General features: G+C 34.9%; 1 protein-coding gene across 2 annotated transcripts; it reads right to left on the reverse strand.

Annotated features, from left to right (window-relative positions):
- Positions 1-12,205: 12,205 nt before the first annotated feature.
- Positions 12,206-16,442, reverse strand: LOC100797066 (uncharacterized). 2 transcript variants are annotated; one of them, XM_041014620.1, is made up of 2 exons: positions 16,257-16,442; positions 12,206-13,416 (listed from the first exon to the last, which is right to left on the reverse strand). In XM_041014620.1, the coding sequence occupies exons 1-2, from the start codon at positions 16,303-16,305 to the stop codon at positions 12,449-12,451; spliced, it is 1,017 nt and encodes a 338-aa protein (XP_040870554.1). In that variant the 5' UTR covers positions 16,306-16,442; the 3' UTR covers positions 12,206-12,448. The 2 variants fall into 2 exon arrangements, with proteins under 2 accessions (XP_040870554.1, XP_006578475.1); XM_006578412.4 differs by having other exon boundaries at positions 16,214-16,441.
- Positions 16,443-17,546: the final 1,104 nt, after the last annotated feature.

Raw genomic sequence — 17,546 nt, forward strand, 5'->3', positions numbered from 1 at the left:
TCACCTTGTTCTTCTCTTTGTTGTAAAGGAGATTTTCGGACTATGGAAAGCTAAACCTCTGTTGGATCTTCCCTGTAGGTACCTGATGTAAATATATTTCTATCTATGTAATGATGTTTTTTGTGTTCTCTATGCTATCTTCTTTTCATTCTAGTGTGCTTTTACCTTGATCACGTAGATGCATGCTTTGTTAGGGTCATTCAACAGTGGGAACTGGTCTGATTCTAAAGCCCTTGATAGTACGGGACTAAGTTGTTGTGCTATCATGAGGAATCGGGGTACAAGAACTTAGTTGTGTATATGTGTCTTAATGCGGTCTTGGTTGAGTTTAGTCTTACAAGAGGAATCTACGGACGAGGCTTAATCAGGACTAGGCTAGGCTATCATGAGGAATCGGGGTCTAGCAGTCCAGGAGACAACATAGGAACGCATGAGCATTGTTAAATAGAGAACATCCTTTTTAGCATCAGGAACCTATGAGGAAGACCAACGCATTCTCTACTTGTTTTTACACAGTATTTCTATTGCATGATTTTCTTTCTTTTTTCCTAGATAGTTTAAATACCTGTTCATAACCATAGTCATATTTTCATACCAGATGCCTATTTGTCGAAATAGCTTGCCAAATAACACAAGTTTCCCGATAGTTCGATACTCGGTTCTTACCATTTTATACTACTTGTGTGATCCGGTACACTTGCCGGTTGCGAACACTTAGCGCTCGAGTTAATATCATAAGGTGCACTAAGCTCAGCATGCTACGCTAAGCACCCAGCTCTGTTTTCAGTTTAAATTTTTCTATTTTCTTGAGGATAAACTTGTACTAATCTCTTGTGTTTTGTCTTATATTTTGCAGATGGCTTCTAGGAAAAGAAAGGCACCCTCTACACCTACCCAAGCCAGATTTGATATATCCAGATTCACTTCCCAAGAGGCTTGGGAGAGATACACTGACATTGTGGTGCCTCGTAAGCTTTTACCAGAGAGGAAAGTCGTAGTTTACTATACAGAATTTGAGGAGTTCAAGGAGGAACTCAAGAAATGCCATTGGGATGAGGAGTTGATTGACTTTGTGGACGGCAATATTGATGTTGCCATTGTAAAGGAATTCTATGCAAACCTCTATGACCCCAAGGACAAATGACCTAAGCAGGTGAGGGTGAGAGGTCATCAGATTAAGTTTGATGAGGACACGCTTACCACATATTTGAAGACTCTTGTTGTTGTGGAAGAAGGGGAAACACTTTGTGCATATTCTAGATTTGCACTCCTGGGGCCTGATCCTCAGGAGTTGGCTGCTAAGCTGTGTATCCCAAGGAGGGGATTCAAGCTTAATGCTAATGGGCAGCCTTTGAAGATTCTGAGGAAGAACATGACCACGCTTTCTCAGACTTGGAGCGTTCTTTCCTTTTCTAACCTCATCCCCACTTCTCACACTTCTGATGTCACCCTAGACAGAGCCAAACTCATTTATGGCATCATCATGAAGATGGATATGAATGTGGGGTACCTTATCTCCCACTAGATCTCCCTTATCGCACAGCAAGACACATCCAGACTAGGATTCCCTGCCTTGATCATAGCTTTATGTAAGGCTAGGGGAGTTTAGTCAGATTCAAGGTCCCTAGAGAGCTTGAGTCCTGCCATTAATTTGGCATATATTAAGAAGAACTGTTGGAATCTTGATGATCCAACAGTACCTTTCAGAGGACCCATGAAGGTCAGGGGTAAGAGATCTGAGGCCCCTTCCACTTCAGCATCAGAGGCACCAGCACCTTCTTCTTCTACAGTACCTCCCTCTTCATCCACTCAGATTCCAGTTATTCCTTCAGCACCTCTACATATACCACTTCTAGCTCCTCTATCTGCAGGACTAGAAGATTTTATTTTTACACCGCAGATGCTTCATTCCATGCTCCAAAGCATCCACAGGGGGCAGTCCATCATCATGCAGAGCCTTCAGGGCTTGAGCTTGCCCTCCATTATGAGCATGGAGGAGTTTGAGACTCAGGTGGTCTGGCCAGGAGACCAGCCCTCTTCTTTTGGAAGGGGTGGGGCCTCTGCAGCCCAGGAGCTTGATATTGAGGAGCCACCAGCACCAGCAGAGGACTAGACTACTCTAGACCAGATGCCATAGCCATCTCCATCCTCTGCACCTGCTCCTGAGGAGACTCAGCCATCAGCATTGGATCTTAATGAAGACCAGTCACAAGAGGATCGGGACGTTTAAATTTTTGCATTTTGAACACTTTAGTTTATTTTCAATTATTTTATGATTTATGTCATTTAAATTTCAGCTTTTATGTTTCAGTTCTTTAAATTTCAGCATTTAAATTTCAGTAGTGTAGTTGTTTGTTTGCTTGTACAAAAAGCTTGATTGAACAGTGAATTGGTTGAACTTTGTATGCAGTGGCTTGTTTGGTATGAAATGAGTGTTTGGAAATGATTTGATTGAGAAAATGTATGAATTGAATGGATTGGGATGATTGGATGATTGTTTTGATCAAGTTTCCAGTCATTAGAAGAGAATGAGCATGTGATTGGAAGTATGTCTGAAAATGTTAGTTGGTTGTCATATTGATTGTGAAGGAATGCATTAACCGTATCTCGGTGAGAGTGTGATCCTTAAATTTGGAGAGAAACGACTATCATTTAGTATTGATTTTTGTGTGAATCTCTGAAGTATGGACTGGATGCATGAATTTGAGGATGATGAAGGCCATGTTTGATTATGAATAGCCACTTAGCCTAAAAGCTGACCATATGTTTGAATGAATTATCTCTTGCACCCAGTTTGAGCTGAATGAATTGATTGATTGATTGAACCTGGAGCCTATCCAGTTGTATCTTCTGCTACCTTATCTTAGGTTGTAGGAGAGCATCATCCACAGAAGCTGGGTTCAAAGCAAATTTGTCCCAAATTTGGGGGAGGCACTGGGTAAGGATTGAAATGGTCAAAGAAAATAGTATACACACATTGTCTATGTATATAATTTTTTCTGTGTTAAAAAAAATTGTATGTACAAATAAAGTTAATAAGTGTGTATGCTGCAAATTAATGAAAGCTAAGTGCCTAAATAAAGGGCGAGTATGGGTTAGGAATGAATGAAAAAGGTGAAGGTTTATCTATGGATGAATGCTCTCCTTTAACCTAAGTTTTTGAATCCTAGAAAAACCATGATTTGTTGGCAGCCTAACCCTATTACAAGCCTAGAAAGTCCTTCAGATTCAATTTTGTGTGTTCATTGTTGTATGATATGAGATCAAATGCAAAAGTTGGAACTTGTGTTGGTTGTTTATGATGGAGTAAGCCTAAACACTTGAGCTTGAGTGAAACAATGACTGTGAGGTTTTGGTTGATGATCCTTCCTTGATTTTTGTCATGCTTACTAGCTTATTTCAGTTGTGACTTTAATGCGTATGTTCCTATCTTTGAAAAGCTGCATGCTTGTGAGAAGTGATTGATTTAAGCATTCCATGATATTCAGTTCATATGGTTGAATTCCTTTATGAATCAGACACCATTTTCTTTTGATTGACCACTGTCTTTGTCACTTGAGGACAAGTGAGCTATTCTTTCTTTGCTTGAGGACAAGCAAAACTGTAAATTTGGGGGAGTTTGTTAGTCGCCTTATACGACTAAATTTTGTATAGAAAACATTTTCCAAAACTTGTATAGTTCCCCAATTTATGGTTATTTTTTTAGTGATTTTTGTAAAAAAATTTGTTTTATGGATAAAGCTATCTCTAGAATATGTCCATTGGATTTAATGATGAAATATGTGCAATTTCAGGTGAAAAAGAGGCTAAGTCATGAAGTGCCAAAAGTGTCAGTTGAGCTTACCTCATCAGTGGGCTAAGTGCGCATCCACCGCTAAGCGCAGCTTCATCGCACTTAGAGCGACAGAAGAATCTGGCAGGGCATCAGCATCAAGGTCGCGCGCTAAGCGTGAGATCAGTGCGCTAAGTGCAGCAGGTGTCTTCAGCCAGGTTAAATGCACGACTGGCACTAAGCCCGAATCCACTTATCCTCACTAAGCGTGAGGGTGGCGCTAAGCGCAACGTCGCGAATTCAGAGCCTATTTAAAGTCTGTCTTGTGCATAATTAGGGTACAATGCCCAGGGCACAAAATTCCATAGACACCATAGTGCCTATTTCAGGAAAATAGCTCTAGAGGCAGCAAGAGGAGCAGCTTTTGCAGAGATACCTAGGTTTTGTAAGCTTTTTATTGTTAGGGTTTCTTCTGTAATGGCTGGCTAAACACCCTAGTTGGGGATTTCTAATGAACAGCTAATGTAAATACCTAATATCTAATTGATTATGTTTTTTGTGTTCAATTTTTCCTTCAATGCTTAATGTTTGTATGCTTTTGGTCTGATCATCCATTTGTGTGCATAGTTAGGTGACTTTAGCATTGAGAAATGTACTGTTTAGTCTAGGCCTAGTCTTACAAGAGGGATCTACGGACGAAGCTTAGGCTAAATTAGGCTAAACTTTCGTAAGCTGCTTGAGCTGAGTCTAGTCTTACAAGAGGGATCTGCGGATGAAACTCAGTTTAAGTTAGTCTAAACCTAAGAAAGCTGTCTCAATTGGGCCTAGTCCAACAAGAGGGATCTAAGGACGAAGCTTGGATTGATTCGGTCTAACAAGGGATCGAGGTTTAGTAATTTAGACTACAACATAGAACACAAGAGCATGATTGATTAGAGAAATATATTTATATGTATCAGCTTGTTTGTTAGAAAGACCCAACATTTCTACTTACTGCTGTCACTTTTACTTACTTTGCATTTTATAGTTTTTTAGCGTAAAAGTTAGTTTAAATTCTGTTTGACATTATCAATCATACATTTTCTCTCAACAATGCTTCATTTCTGAACTTAATTCAGGCTAACATTAGTTCCCTGTGTTCGATACTCGGATTCATCCGTTTTTATTTTGAAATACTTGATGATCCGGTGCGCTTTCCGGAAAACCGGATTTCCCTTGAATATATTTGAACTAAGAAAAAATGGAACAAAAAGAAACCGCGGGGGAAATCCAACAGTGTGTTCAAAGACTGTAAAGGATTTACAGAGATAGTGAAAAATCTCAAGTGGGTTGCTTGAGGACTGGACGTAGGCACGGGAAGTGGCCGAACCAGTATAAATCAAGTTTGCATTTCTCTATTCTCTTATCTCATTTATTTTATTGCAATTTACTTTGTCTTGCGCATTTAAAAGAACATTATTAAATTGACTGCTTCTTTTTTTTCTATATTTTGAGCCTATCATATATCATTTAAAAGGGGGTTAAAATTTGTTAGTGGGAAAATTTTGAAACTTAATTCACCCCCCTCTTAAGTTATTGAGGCCACTTGTCCAAAAATCATATGAGTTGTCCTTCGAAAGCTAGCAACAAGAGCTACAATTTTATCATAAATGAGCTTGGTCAATTCTGCCGTTTTGAAGGTCATTTTAGGCTTGGAAGTCAAAGCCTTTGCATTTGGATTTTGGGCTGCAAAATTGGGCCATTGCATTGTGTAATTAGCTTAATTAGAGATATTAGTTGGGCCTAATCAAGGCTCATCCTCTCCTTATGATTAGTTACAGTATATATTAGTCTACTTAGTGCATTTTCAGAGTTAGTTAGTTAGAATCATTTTTGTACAAAACAAAATTTGGAAACTTCTAGTGCAAGTTTTGACATCAAACGCTTCTCTCTCTTTTTCTCTCAATTGTTATTCATCTCTTCAACTCTGTTCTTCTCTTCTCTTGCTCAATTTTTGTTGTTCTTCTATTGGTGATGACTATGGAAGGCTAAATAACTAATCAATCCAAGGATTCAGTCCAAGCAATGAGGAATTTGATTTCTGGTTAAGTATTTCAAATTTTGTGTGAATGTTCATCTTCTTCTCCAATTCTATTTTTGATTTTCTTGATTCTAAATGTGTTTAGGATTGGAAACAAATTAGTTTATTGAATAATTTCCTAATTCGAATCTGATCCTAAATTGATTGGATGATATTTCAATTTGATTTGTGATCTCAATAAATTTAGGGATTAATTCAATGGAATTACCTCTAATGACATTGACTGAACTTTCACAATATAATCATCATTTGTAGTAAACTATGATAATTCAAATTGCTTGGATTTGGTGAATTGGGTTGATGCTCTTAAATTTATCTCATATTCTCTGTTTCTGTGATAATTCTGCATTTTTTTTTTTGTGTTTCTGCAATTTTCTTCAATTGTTTGCAAAGTTTTTGTTAATATCACTTGCTGTTTATAAAGTGGATTGAAGTCGGAACCAAAAGGGATTGTATCTCTAAGTCGACCAAGGTTATTCATGTATTGCAGAATTAATCCTAGTTTTATTTGTTTTGGAACGATTCAGCGATCGTTATCATGCCACCAAGTTCGTGCAAGTTAGTCAGAGTTTGTCTCCATGCTTTCCAAGCAAGTCTCCTATCCTTCCTAAACTATTTGTTTATTTATTGGTGTAATTATTTTATCTTATCTCAAGAACTAGATATCTTATCTTAGTTTAGCAAAATGATATGAAAACCAAGAGATGTGTGTAGAGTAACCAAAAATGTGAATTTAATATGAAATAAGAGATATGAATATAACCGAATTATACTTAGGTGTATTCATAAGAAATGTAGCCCTAGATTATATTTAACTGATGGCTTTGGTTTCACCTAATTTGGACTTCTAGAACTCTATATATAGAACAATTAGCAAGGAAAGGTCAAGCTATTAGGATTGTGTAATTAGTTCATGTTCTTCCTAATTTTAGGCATAGTAGACGATTGAACTGACTTTCGAGGTAAACATAGAAGTTGTAGATAATTTCCTTAACTTTAAAACAAGATAAAATTCAACTTTATAGAATTCGTGTAACTATAGAAAGAGTGGTTATAACTCCAAGAGTTCATGGTCACGCAACAAAAAATGATAGAAGTAATATTGAAAACTTAAAGGATGTTATACCAATCATAATACATAGGTAGATGCTATAATTCATGTGTGGCATATAGTTAAGATGTATATGGCTTGATTGAATGATGATATTGAATATATGTGTTGATGCTATAACTTGAATGGTGATTTATGAGTGTTATGGAATCATTGAATGTTTTTCTTTATCTCTAAAGTGTGAACTATAATGTACAATATCTATGTGTACATGGTGAATCAAGTGATGTCATGCTAATGTCTTGAAAATATTTATACGTGTCCCGAGTTCATGTGAAGTAGGGAACACCAAGTTATTATGAGTTATGGTTAAATGCCATTGAGACACGTGACCTAGCCTATGTGGGGTGAGAATGGGCTTGTGTGGTATTTTGAAAGTGAGTTACCTAGCCTACGTGGGACAAGAATGGGATCACTATGTGTGGTATGAGGTTCAATAGAACCACTTGTGTCTGAATGTTTGAAACATGCATCATAAAAGTGCATTGTTTTTAGGTCGGAGATGTGGTTGAGCTTAACTTGGGAAGGCATAAATGAGTTGGAGTATGACGTTGACCTTGGGGGATGTCTAGTTTGGAATCTCTATGTAGCTCATGTTGATCACATGGGTTGGAGTCTCCTTGCAAGACTAAGTTCATTACTACATGTCCTCCCGAGCTTCTTTCACAAATTTTTTCCGGTACCACGTGCATATGAGAAAAGAGTAAGCAACATCGTTTTGCATATGTGCATTTTTGTGAATCATCTAACTTATGTTGTTTATAAAGTGGATGTCATGTGTGGCTTGTGTTGTACTTATGTCATGTGTGAATGATTCTATCCATAGTTTTAATAGTGTATATGTATCTATATGTTAAACTGTTGTGGTGACTTGTAATGCGATGGGATGTAGCTCTTTAAGGGCATGATGAGAGATATATCTAGAATGACACTATTGAGTACAGGCTATAACAAATATTTCCTTTAAGCATATATTGATGTAAGGTGAGTGTTTGAGAGTAAAACTTGAGTAAGGAAAGCAAAGTTACTGCAAAAGAGAGAGAGATAGAGAGAAAGTTGTAAAATTAAGTAATTTACTATTTAATGAATGAACCTCAAGATATTAGCGAAGATGAACTAGTGTATTAAACAATTACAAGGGATAAGTTAGAGTAAAATTTTTATAATTGATGGATGTCGACCCAACCTTAGAAGTAATTAGGTTTGATAAAGACTTAGAGAAAGTAAAGCCACGAGAGACAAATGATTAGGTTGTTTTGGTATAGGAGGATAACCTAACCTTAGAGTCCCTGGAGCAACCACTTAGACATTATGTCTCACCCCTTTAAGTTCCTTCCTTTTCAGGAAACAGGTGATGGGGTGTGTTGTTGGAGCACGGAGCCTTGTCATGGAACATGTAGCTTAGTTATTTTATTTTTCTGTGTATTTTCTTATATGTTGTATGATGTGAATGTTATGAGAAATAAGTTGTATTTATAATATATATGGAATCGAGTTGTAATGTTTATGTTAGCTTCCGCATGAGATCACTATATAAATATTTAATTTTCATATTCTAGAATCAAAAGGTAATAATACCCTTAGGGTGTTACAACTCTAGTAAGTACATGTCCACTCTTAAGAGGAAAATAGTTTTGTTAAGATATATTCAGCATCCAACACGCTGTTAAATCAACCATGTCCACTTATTGTGAAAATCAGTGTTTACACACTGATCTGTTCTTACTTATGTCCACTGGACTTTAAAATCAGTTATACACTTATTTTATATCCTCATAAGTGACGTTCAACAAGGTACTAAGGGCAATGTTAGCCATAATGGAAAATACACATTCTTGCCATTTGAATTTCAATTTTGCATCTCTTTAATTGAATTGCTAACATTTGAAATTTAAGAAAATGACATAATAGAAGGGAATAAAAGGTATTTGTAGAATATTCCTTTCAAATGTCGCTTTCATCGCATAAGAGGAGCACATGCAATTGTTTGTACCTTTTTTTTCTATCCTCGCCTTTTCGAGCATGCCACGTGTTTTCACCTCCAATTGTGAGACAACGGTCATATCAACGCTCAACACTAATCCCGTAAAGGATCCTTCACTGAAGTCTATACAAGGTGTCTCTTGTTCAAGAAATCAATAACAAAAAATAATCAAGTGAAAAATGAGCACAAGTTCTATGAAGCAAAACTCTACTAAATTAGTAGACGACATACTCAACACTTAATCTTTTTCATCCTTTGCTAAACAAAGTTATTTGTATTTGAGCTTAACTATTTATCTAGTCTTTAAGTGTTGTTGAATCATTGTATTCATTCAAACTTTTGTGAAAGTCATAAGTGACTTATGTTTAACAATACTTGAGTGTTCTTAGATTTACGGAGAGTTTAAGAATGTATCAGGAGTGGCATAAAGAATAGTTGTATAGCAAGGAGTGATAAGATAGAATACTTATTTGTAATCAAAGTTTTGATTAGTGAAACCTTTTACAGTCATGTAAAGGAGAATTGGACATAGTTCTATTTGAATGAACTAGTATAAACCAAGTGTTTTTACTTCTCTCTTAAACTATTTAATTGAGTATTCTTTTAGAGTGTGTTTTGGATAGAGAATTTTAATTGAGAAAAGTAATTTATTAGAGAATTTAAATTTCTTTAATTTAAAATTCATTGTTTGGATGTTTTTTATGAAAAATTTAATTTTTTGAAATTTTAAAACAGAATTTTAAACAACTAAAAATGTGGAATTTTAATTTCCTTCAAAAATGTGAGAAATTGAAATTCTCTTTCTTGATAGAAGAACCTTCCAAAATGTTTGTGTATTTCCTTTATAACTTTCATCCTCTCTTCCACCTGAAAGTTCTCGAAATCTCGTTCTCGAACTCGCAACTCATTTTCTTTCGCCCTCATAATTATAATTTTTTTATTCAAATACAAAATTTTAAAAATAAAAGAATTTCAATTGAAATATTTCAAATTCTTAAAATTTAAAATTTCTCAGAATTTTAAATTCACTCATCGAAACACACTCTTAACCTTATCTTAACATATTTGCTCACCAAGTGTTTACCTAAAAAACCTTTTGTGGAAATCCTATTTTATTATTGTTGGACGATTAAACCTTGCTTTTTTTTTTTATCAAAACTTGTTTTTCTCCTCAGTGGAAGACATTGTTGTATCTGTTTTTAATTGGTGATAAAAGTCTTTATTTCCAAAATATTATTATATTTTATTAATACAGGTCTAATTTGATTGCTGTTATATCAGTGCTATATTTAAAATGTTGAAATTATGCAATCAATACAAATGTAAAATATATAAGCATGCGAGCAAATCATAGTACATATATTTAAGTAACAAGGCACAAAATTTTATTATAATTAAATAATTTCACTCATTTGTTGTTATCCCAAATCAATCATGCAAACAAAAATAATATGAAAATATGAATAGAATTAAATTTTTAAAAGAAAGTAAAAAAGGAGCATGTAAGACGTCATTAAGGGGATGCTACTCAAGACAACAGTCCAATAATAACAATTTTCTAAGATATGTGTATATATAAAAATATATTTAAATATTTATTGACATATATACTAATATATATTTATTAAAATTTAAACTAAATAATTAAAAATATATTAAAATTCAAATAATATAAAAATTACTTCTATAAATTTTAAAATATGAATTTAATAATTTTACTATATCCTCATGTTTCTAAAAAATGGTTTCATTGCATAATAAGAAATGAGATAAATATCCCATTATTTAGTTCAAACAAAATTAAGTTGTGTAAATAGAATACTAGATTTTTGTGTTCACCCAACTAATTTAGGCTAAAATACTTTCAGTATCGCTTTAATTCATTATTTGTAGTCTTGATCCTTTCATATTTTTACGATTTTCGTCCCGAAATTTTTTAAAATCCACACTTTTAATCCAATATTCAATTTAACAAATATTAATCCTTTTAAATACAGGTCCCCACGTCATTAGTACAATTTAGCCAATAATTTACAAGCAAGTTCGAAACTTAAATTCTCATTCTTGAAAATAGGATCGGATCTTTGTTTATTGTTTTCTTTTACAGAACTATGTGTCTTTCCCATTTTGTAAATCATCCCCAAGGGTTCCATCAATTAATCTTAAAATTCCATTTTGCCGTGTCCAACTCCTACTTACATGCTGCTTTCAAGAAGCTCAATAACAGATAATATTAGCTTTAACAATACATTTTTTGTATCAGTTGAACTAAATATAGTGAAACTTATGATATTCATATGTTAAAGTTTATTGCTAACATTCCACCTTAGCAAAAACAAGTTGAAGAAAAATCATACGCAATTTGTTTCTCTGGGACTTTTACCGCTCAATAGATTTTTGAATGTATGGGCTAGTATTTTTAGTTCATTACATTCCTGATTTAACAGAAACAAATCAAGCCATCAGATATGAATTTCAATTCTTTAAACTTTTCATAAATACTAACATAGCTAAACGAATAGTGAACTATCTTTCATACTGGGTTCATAGTTAAGTTACTATGGCTTTTGTTTCGGCTTCAGAAGGTCCAACGTAGCGCAGTGAAAGAGACTTAAAATCTTTCGGGCGGTTAAAGGAAGGCCTTTCTCACAGCGAGACCTTTACTTTGGTTGCTTCTATGAGAAAGGGGTGGGGAGAGGTGAGGAGGGCCCCATCGCTTGAATCCCGCTTTTTCTTTCTGACTGCCACTTAAAGTCAATGATATACATTTAATTTCAAGTTCCTTATATCGTTGTCATCAAGTTCTCAAACAAAGTAGTAACATGTAGACATTTTTTAAAGAAATCCTAACACATTCATAATGTAGGTTATTTAATATAAGAAAAAAAAATCCACATGTCATTGTTAAATTTGAGAATTTGATGGCAAAACTATATGGAACAAAATATGTTTAGTTGCAGGAAGCCTTTCTGAAACATTGCTCAAAGATCTGCCAAGGGTTCCAAGCGCCAATGATAGACAGCATTTTCCAAATCACCTGAATTCTGCCCAACTTTGCTGAGGAATAAAGTTGTGATAGGATCTACTTCCTGGAGTGTTGGTGTCAACTCTGATACTGAAAAATGTTCAACATTGACCCCAAAATTCAGGAGACCAATCCATTTTTTTGTCTATAGAGGACTAAAAGAAAGGCAAAAGATGATACAGTTCAGTGAAATAAATAAACTTTACACCCCAAGGATTAAGAAATACGCCACATTTCATGATGCATTTATTTCTTAGGAAGAGGACCTTGAAGTATTGTAATCCTTTACTATATGACAACCCTTTAAACCTCAAGGATAAAGCAAATGCCATATACTATTGAAAGCAAAACCAACTTCCCCCAAAAATCCAGATAAACAGTTCCACTCTGGCATATCAATAATGACCAGTATAAACAAAAAAGTCTGTTGCCCGCAAAAAAAAAAGAAAAAAAAGTAGGTATTGTTCTCATGACTATCAAGGGACAAAATCCCTCTTTTTACTTTTCTCTTTACCCCAGTAATGACCCGTTTGACAACCATCCCTTTGGAACTGAGAGCCATTGGAGCCTAATGTATGCCAATGAGAGCCTTCCCTCCACTGGTTACCCTTATTCTGAGCAGTCCAACCTCCATAATTCCTTCTAGAAACATCAGCCTTTTCCTGTTGCTTCCATCCTGACCCATTTGCTCCACTGTTTCGCCATCCTGTCTTCAATGGAGTTACATTCTGTTGACTGGATTTGCATTGCCAAGAAGAGTTGCCAAAGTTAGCCAAATTATTTGACTGCTGCTGGCACCAAGAACTGTCCCTGGCTTTACCCCATCCTTTATCCTGTAAGTTTTCAGAATTCCAATCCTTACACTGGTTGTGATCCCTTCCTTCATTCCAACCCCAAGACTTAACAGGACCACCTTCCCAAGCATTGTCAGTTAATCTTCCATTTCCATGAGTAACACTACACTCCCATGGATTGTCAGTATTATCCACATCTCCAGAGTTTCCCTGATTCCATCTTTGCACTTCATTATTTTCTAAAGCTCTGCTAAGAGGTGTATCAGAACATTCCAAAGGATTTTCATCATTAACTGAAGTTTTTGTTCTTTTGTTTTTAATGGCAGTTTCTTGTTCCTCATCTGGCACAGTAAAGAATGCTTTATCTATTTCCTTAATCATATCCGGATCAATATAAGGATTCCAATCTATTTGATCATTATAAGTATCTGGATCAGGCAGAGAAATATCACAGGGAAGGCTGTTGATCTTTGCCCAGTAATGATTTTTGGCATTTTGTAAAGCTTCTTCAGCGGCTGAATCATTCCAATCAAACACATTACTGTGGCAGTATACAAACATCTTTGAATCAACAATTTTCTGCCACGGTACCAATCCAACTATAGTGCAGTATTTCTTCTCCCATAAGGGTATTCCGTCCTGCCAATACTCTTACGAGATTGAAAAACAAGACATTCAGTATATTGACTATATAAGTTAAATTGGCAAGGGGCACTGTAATGAATAATAAAATCATCATATCATCATAGTAATTACTTTCTCAGACATAAAGAAATGGCTAAAGCCTCTTGTGTTGATAGATCAATACTCAACAACCACAAAAGCTATGCAGATTACTTATATGAAAAAATACAAAAACTTCTGAAATCTTTTATAAATTTCTATCGACCAGTAACCTACAGAACCAAACCAATGACAAAAGGTAGCCACCATAGGACTTCTAAATGACTAAAACAACCAATATATATGAATTATATTGAATATATAAAATAGTTTTTACAGTAGTTGCAGTGGTCAAGGTGGCACTACTTTTCAAAGCAAGAGGAGTTTCAATTTTCATTTGAAACTTCTCTTAAACGTTCAAGTGAAATGGCTCTACAATCAATGGAGGGGTAAATAATCAAACCAGTGTAGGAAACTCTTAATAGTTTGAAGTGAGAGTTGTAAAAGAGTGCTCACCTCCCTAAAGAAGGATGTTCAACCTAAGAAAAAAAATAAGAAAACAAATATATTTGTTCAATTTGCAGACTCTTAGCTGTTTGCTACTGAATCCCAGAGACTGACAATTAGTTTTTTGTTACATTGATTATTCTACCCCTTTTAGCATTACATTTAGCAAGTTAGATGGCTAGGCATTTTGCACTTTTACAGTAATCAATATGGTGCTTAAGCTGTGCCCATGTGACCCATGTCAATTGTAGTCATGTCAGACATATATCCACAACAGACGTTGCAGGGACACTTCAAATACTTCTAATTGTATTTTATAATGTTTTACTTCAAATCCCTCCCCCATACCTTCGCATAGCGAAGAGCCTCTGGGCAATGGGGTACGGAGTTTACTTTTTATTTTTTAAATTTTTATTCCAATACAAATTGGAATGCCATAAGAATTAGATAAATTTCAGTAGTTGCTTGTGTCATGTTCCATCCATGCTTCCTAGAGGATTAACACCTCAACAACCAAGAGACCATGAATCCCTTCTATCACACTTTGCATTAGGCCTGCCTTTTGGCATCTTTGACTACACTACTACATTCATGTAAGGCCGCAGTCAGTCTGTCCAAGAACCACAAAGAATTTTATTTAACAGTTAATTGAATGCCAAAAGTATTCTAGATTGGAGAAACCACACCAAATAAGGATGAATAAATACAAAGAAAAAAACCTAAAACTACAATTTATTGAAGAAATTTGCTAGTGGGTAATAGACTGCAAAATGTTTGCTCGAAAAGTTTGAATCAATGTTCATGTACAGATAAATTTTAACAAATCATTTCTAAATGTGAAGCAATTTTCTAAAATAACAAATCATTAAATCCACAAAGAGAATATTGTCATGGTAAGAACACAGACAATTCCAAGTCACTGCATACTACATTGAATCATTGATCAACTCAATTCATAATTCTATACCCCTTTTCACATCAGATATCTAATTTTGTTTACGTTAGATGCTGTACAATATTTCCGATCACATGACATGTAAAATATCAACGTGAGTTATGTTAAACAGTAAAGACTGAATTTAGTTACTGATAATCCATCCAAGGATAATCCACAGGCAATGCCTCCTTGGCAGCCAAAAAAATTATGTTTGGTAATTCATAAAGCCTCTTATTTTCTGGTCACAAAGCATGCCACAGCTTAAAAAATTGTAACAACAAATATAAACACATGTAGACATCAAATTTTCTTCTCATCAAACTATAAATTTTCTTTTAAATCTTTTTTGGGTTCTTCTGTTGAAATCAAAATTTTAATAATTTGATAAGATCAATGCCCCAGGGTTCTCAACAAAATTTTGGTAAAAAAAGAAATGGCAACAGCTTCAAAGGATCAAACGTATCCTCAAGAGGATATTTTAAAAATGACAAAATTTAGCACTCAACAATGGTTGGTCATCATGAAAGAGGACTACTACCCCAGGAAAACTATCAGTAAGTAGCAACGTCAAGGATTTGAATGCTCGAGTTGCCACTCTAGGGAGGGCTTTCCCTAGCCACCACTCACAGTCCAAGAGTTAATCTTGCAACTTTGCCTATACAGATTCCCAAACATATATAAATAATAATAACAATTATGATAATCTGAGATAAATGCTAGCAACACACTTTCTGCCATCGAGGTTGAAAGTTATTGTAAATCACAAGATTTTCTGAATCTTACCTCGTATAACGAGTCTCACTTTTTGGTAGTTTTTAATAAATTTTATCCAACAGTAAATAGAATTTTTTTTATCAGCAAATGTTAGTTGTTAGTATTGTTAGTTTTTATTAGCGGAGGGATTCGAACTCACCGCGTCTCCCCCCTTACCTTCTCCCTTCACCAATGGACTAAGCTTATATCTCCTTCCAACAATAGATAGATAGTGTGTGAAAAAGTGTGTTAAAAAGAGTGGGTTAGACTATCACTCCTCTTCCCTACAAACATTTACCAATAACCGTAATAATTGTTCAAATACAATAAGGGATTTCAACACTCATCTCAAACTCAATCAATGGTATCAGTATCAAATATCTCAGTTTCAAACATAACCGTAATAATTGTTCAAATACAATAAGGGATTTGAACAAAACATCGTCAAAATTTCAACAACGCATCCATCCCCTCCCCTACATTAACGGTTCTATACAAATACAATTAATCCATAAATTTTTTCTTTTCGCAAAACAGAAAGATAGGCAATTAATTGGATGTAAAAAAGAAATAATTTCGGGGAATACCAGGAAGAGGGGCATTGATGTCGTAGAAGGTCGGGGGACGCACCGGAGATCTTCGACGGCGGAAGAACCTTCGCGACGGACGATGATCCCATTTACCCATCAAAAGCTCAAATGACGAATGGGTTTCGCTCGAAACAATAAAGACGACAAAACGCGACGAATGAACGAACTAGTTTTTTTATACAGCGGGGAGGTTTTAGTGTTATTTCTGTTCAAGTACAAGTGACCACTTTAAGTTTGGTTTGGGGTAATTAATAGCCCACGTTTCGTCACCGTCATAGTGATTATAATTCTTTTTTTTTTTCTGAATGTCAATTTTAGTATTAATCCATTTTAATATATTAATTTTTAAAAAATTATTTTTATCTTTTATATTTTTAAAAATTTATTTAAAAAAAATTCGTTAATAACATTAATATTGTACAAATTTTTAAATTCTAAAATAATTAATTTAAAATAATAATGACTAAAAATTGACATTAATTTTTTATTTCAAAAATTATAAACCACTACATAAAAAAAAAAATCAACATTAAACCTTTCAATTCAAAACCCAAATTTACAAGCACCAAGTTATCAAACAGCGAGAAATCCTTAATTTTCACAAAAAGGAATCATTACAACCCGAGATCAATCAAAAGCCCTAAAGCCATCATGGAAAAATCAGATCTAGAGAATCCCACAAGAAATTTTTTCATAACTCTGATATCACATTGTTGGAGATGGCAGTTGCCAAGGCAATCGACGAGGCTGGCATTGGGGACGAACTCAAAGACGAGGAAGATGACGACAAAGACAAAGATGCAAAGGAGTTTAATGTCGCGAACGACAACATGTTTTGACCTGCGGGATGAGGGAATGGAGGTGGCACAAAACAACGCAACAGTGACTTAGGGCTCTAATGTCACCAATATTGTTGAACACCAAGAGGAGAAGTGGGTTTGGTAATGATGTAAGCTCCATTGGAGCTTGTAGGTCTAGGATCTTCTTCATCAATGGATTCATTTGCTTCTTGGAAGATGAATGTCAGCGGAATGGAGAAGGAAGAGAGAGAGGAGACGCCACTTCAAGGAGAATATGAGTCTAGAAGAAGCTCACCACCATAGGAGGCCATAGATAAGAGCTTGGAGGAAGAAGGAGATGAATGAAGGGAGAGGAAGAGAAGAGCACGAAATTTTGTGCTCTAAAAGAGCTCTGAAATCTGAAGTTTAATATTCAAATGATCAAAGTAAAAAAATGCACATACATGACCTCTATTTATAGCCTAAGTGTCACACAAAATTAGAGGAAAATTTGAATTTCAATTCAAATTTCACTTGAATTTGAAATTGAA

The sequence above is a fragment of the Glycine max genome, chromosome 4, assembly GCF_000004515.6.
Source record: "Glycine max cultivar Williams 82 chromosome 4, Glycine_max_v4.0, whole genome shotgun sequence".
In the NCBI taxonomy this organism is placed as follows: domain Eukaryota; kingdom Viridiplantae; phylum Streptophyta; class Magnoliopsida; order Fabales; family Fabaceae; genus Glycine; species Glycine max.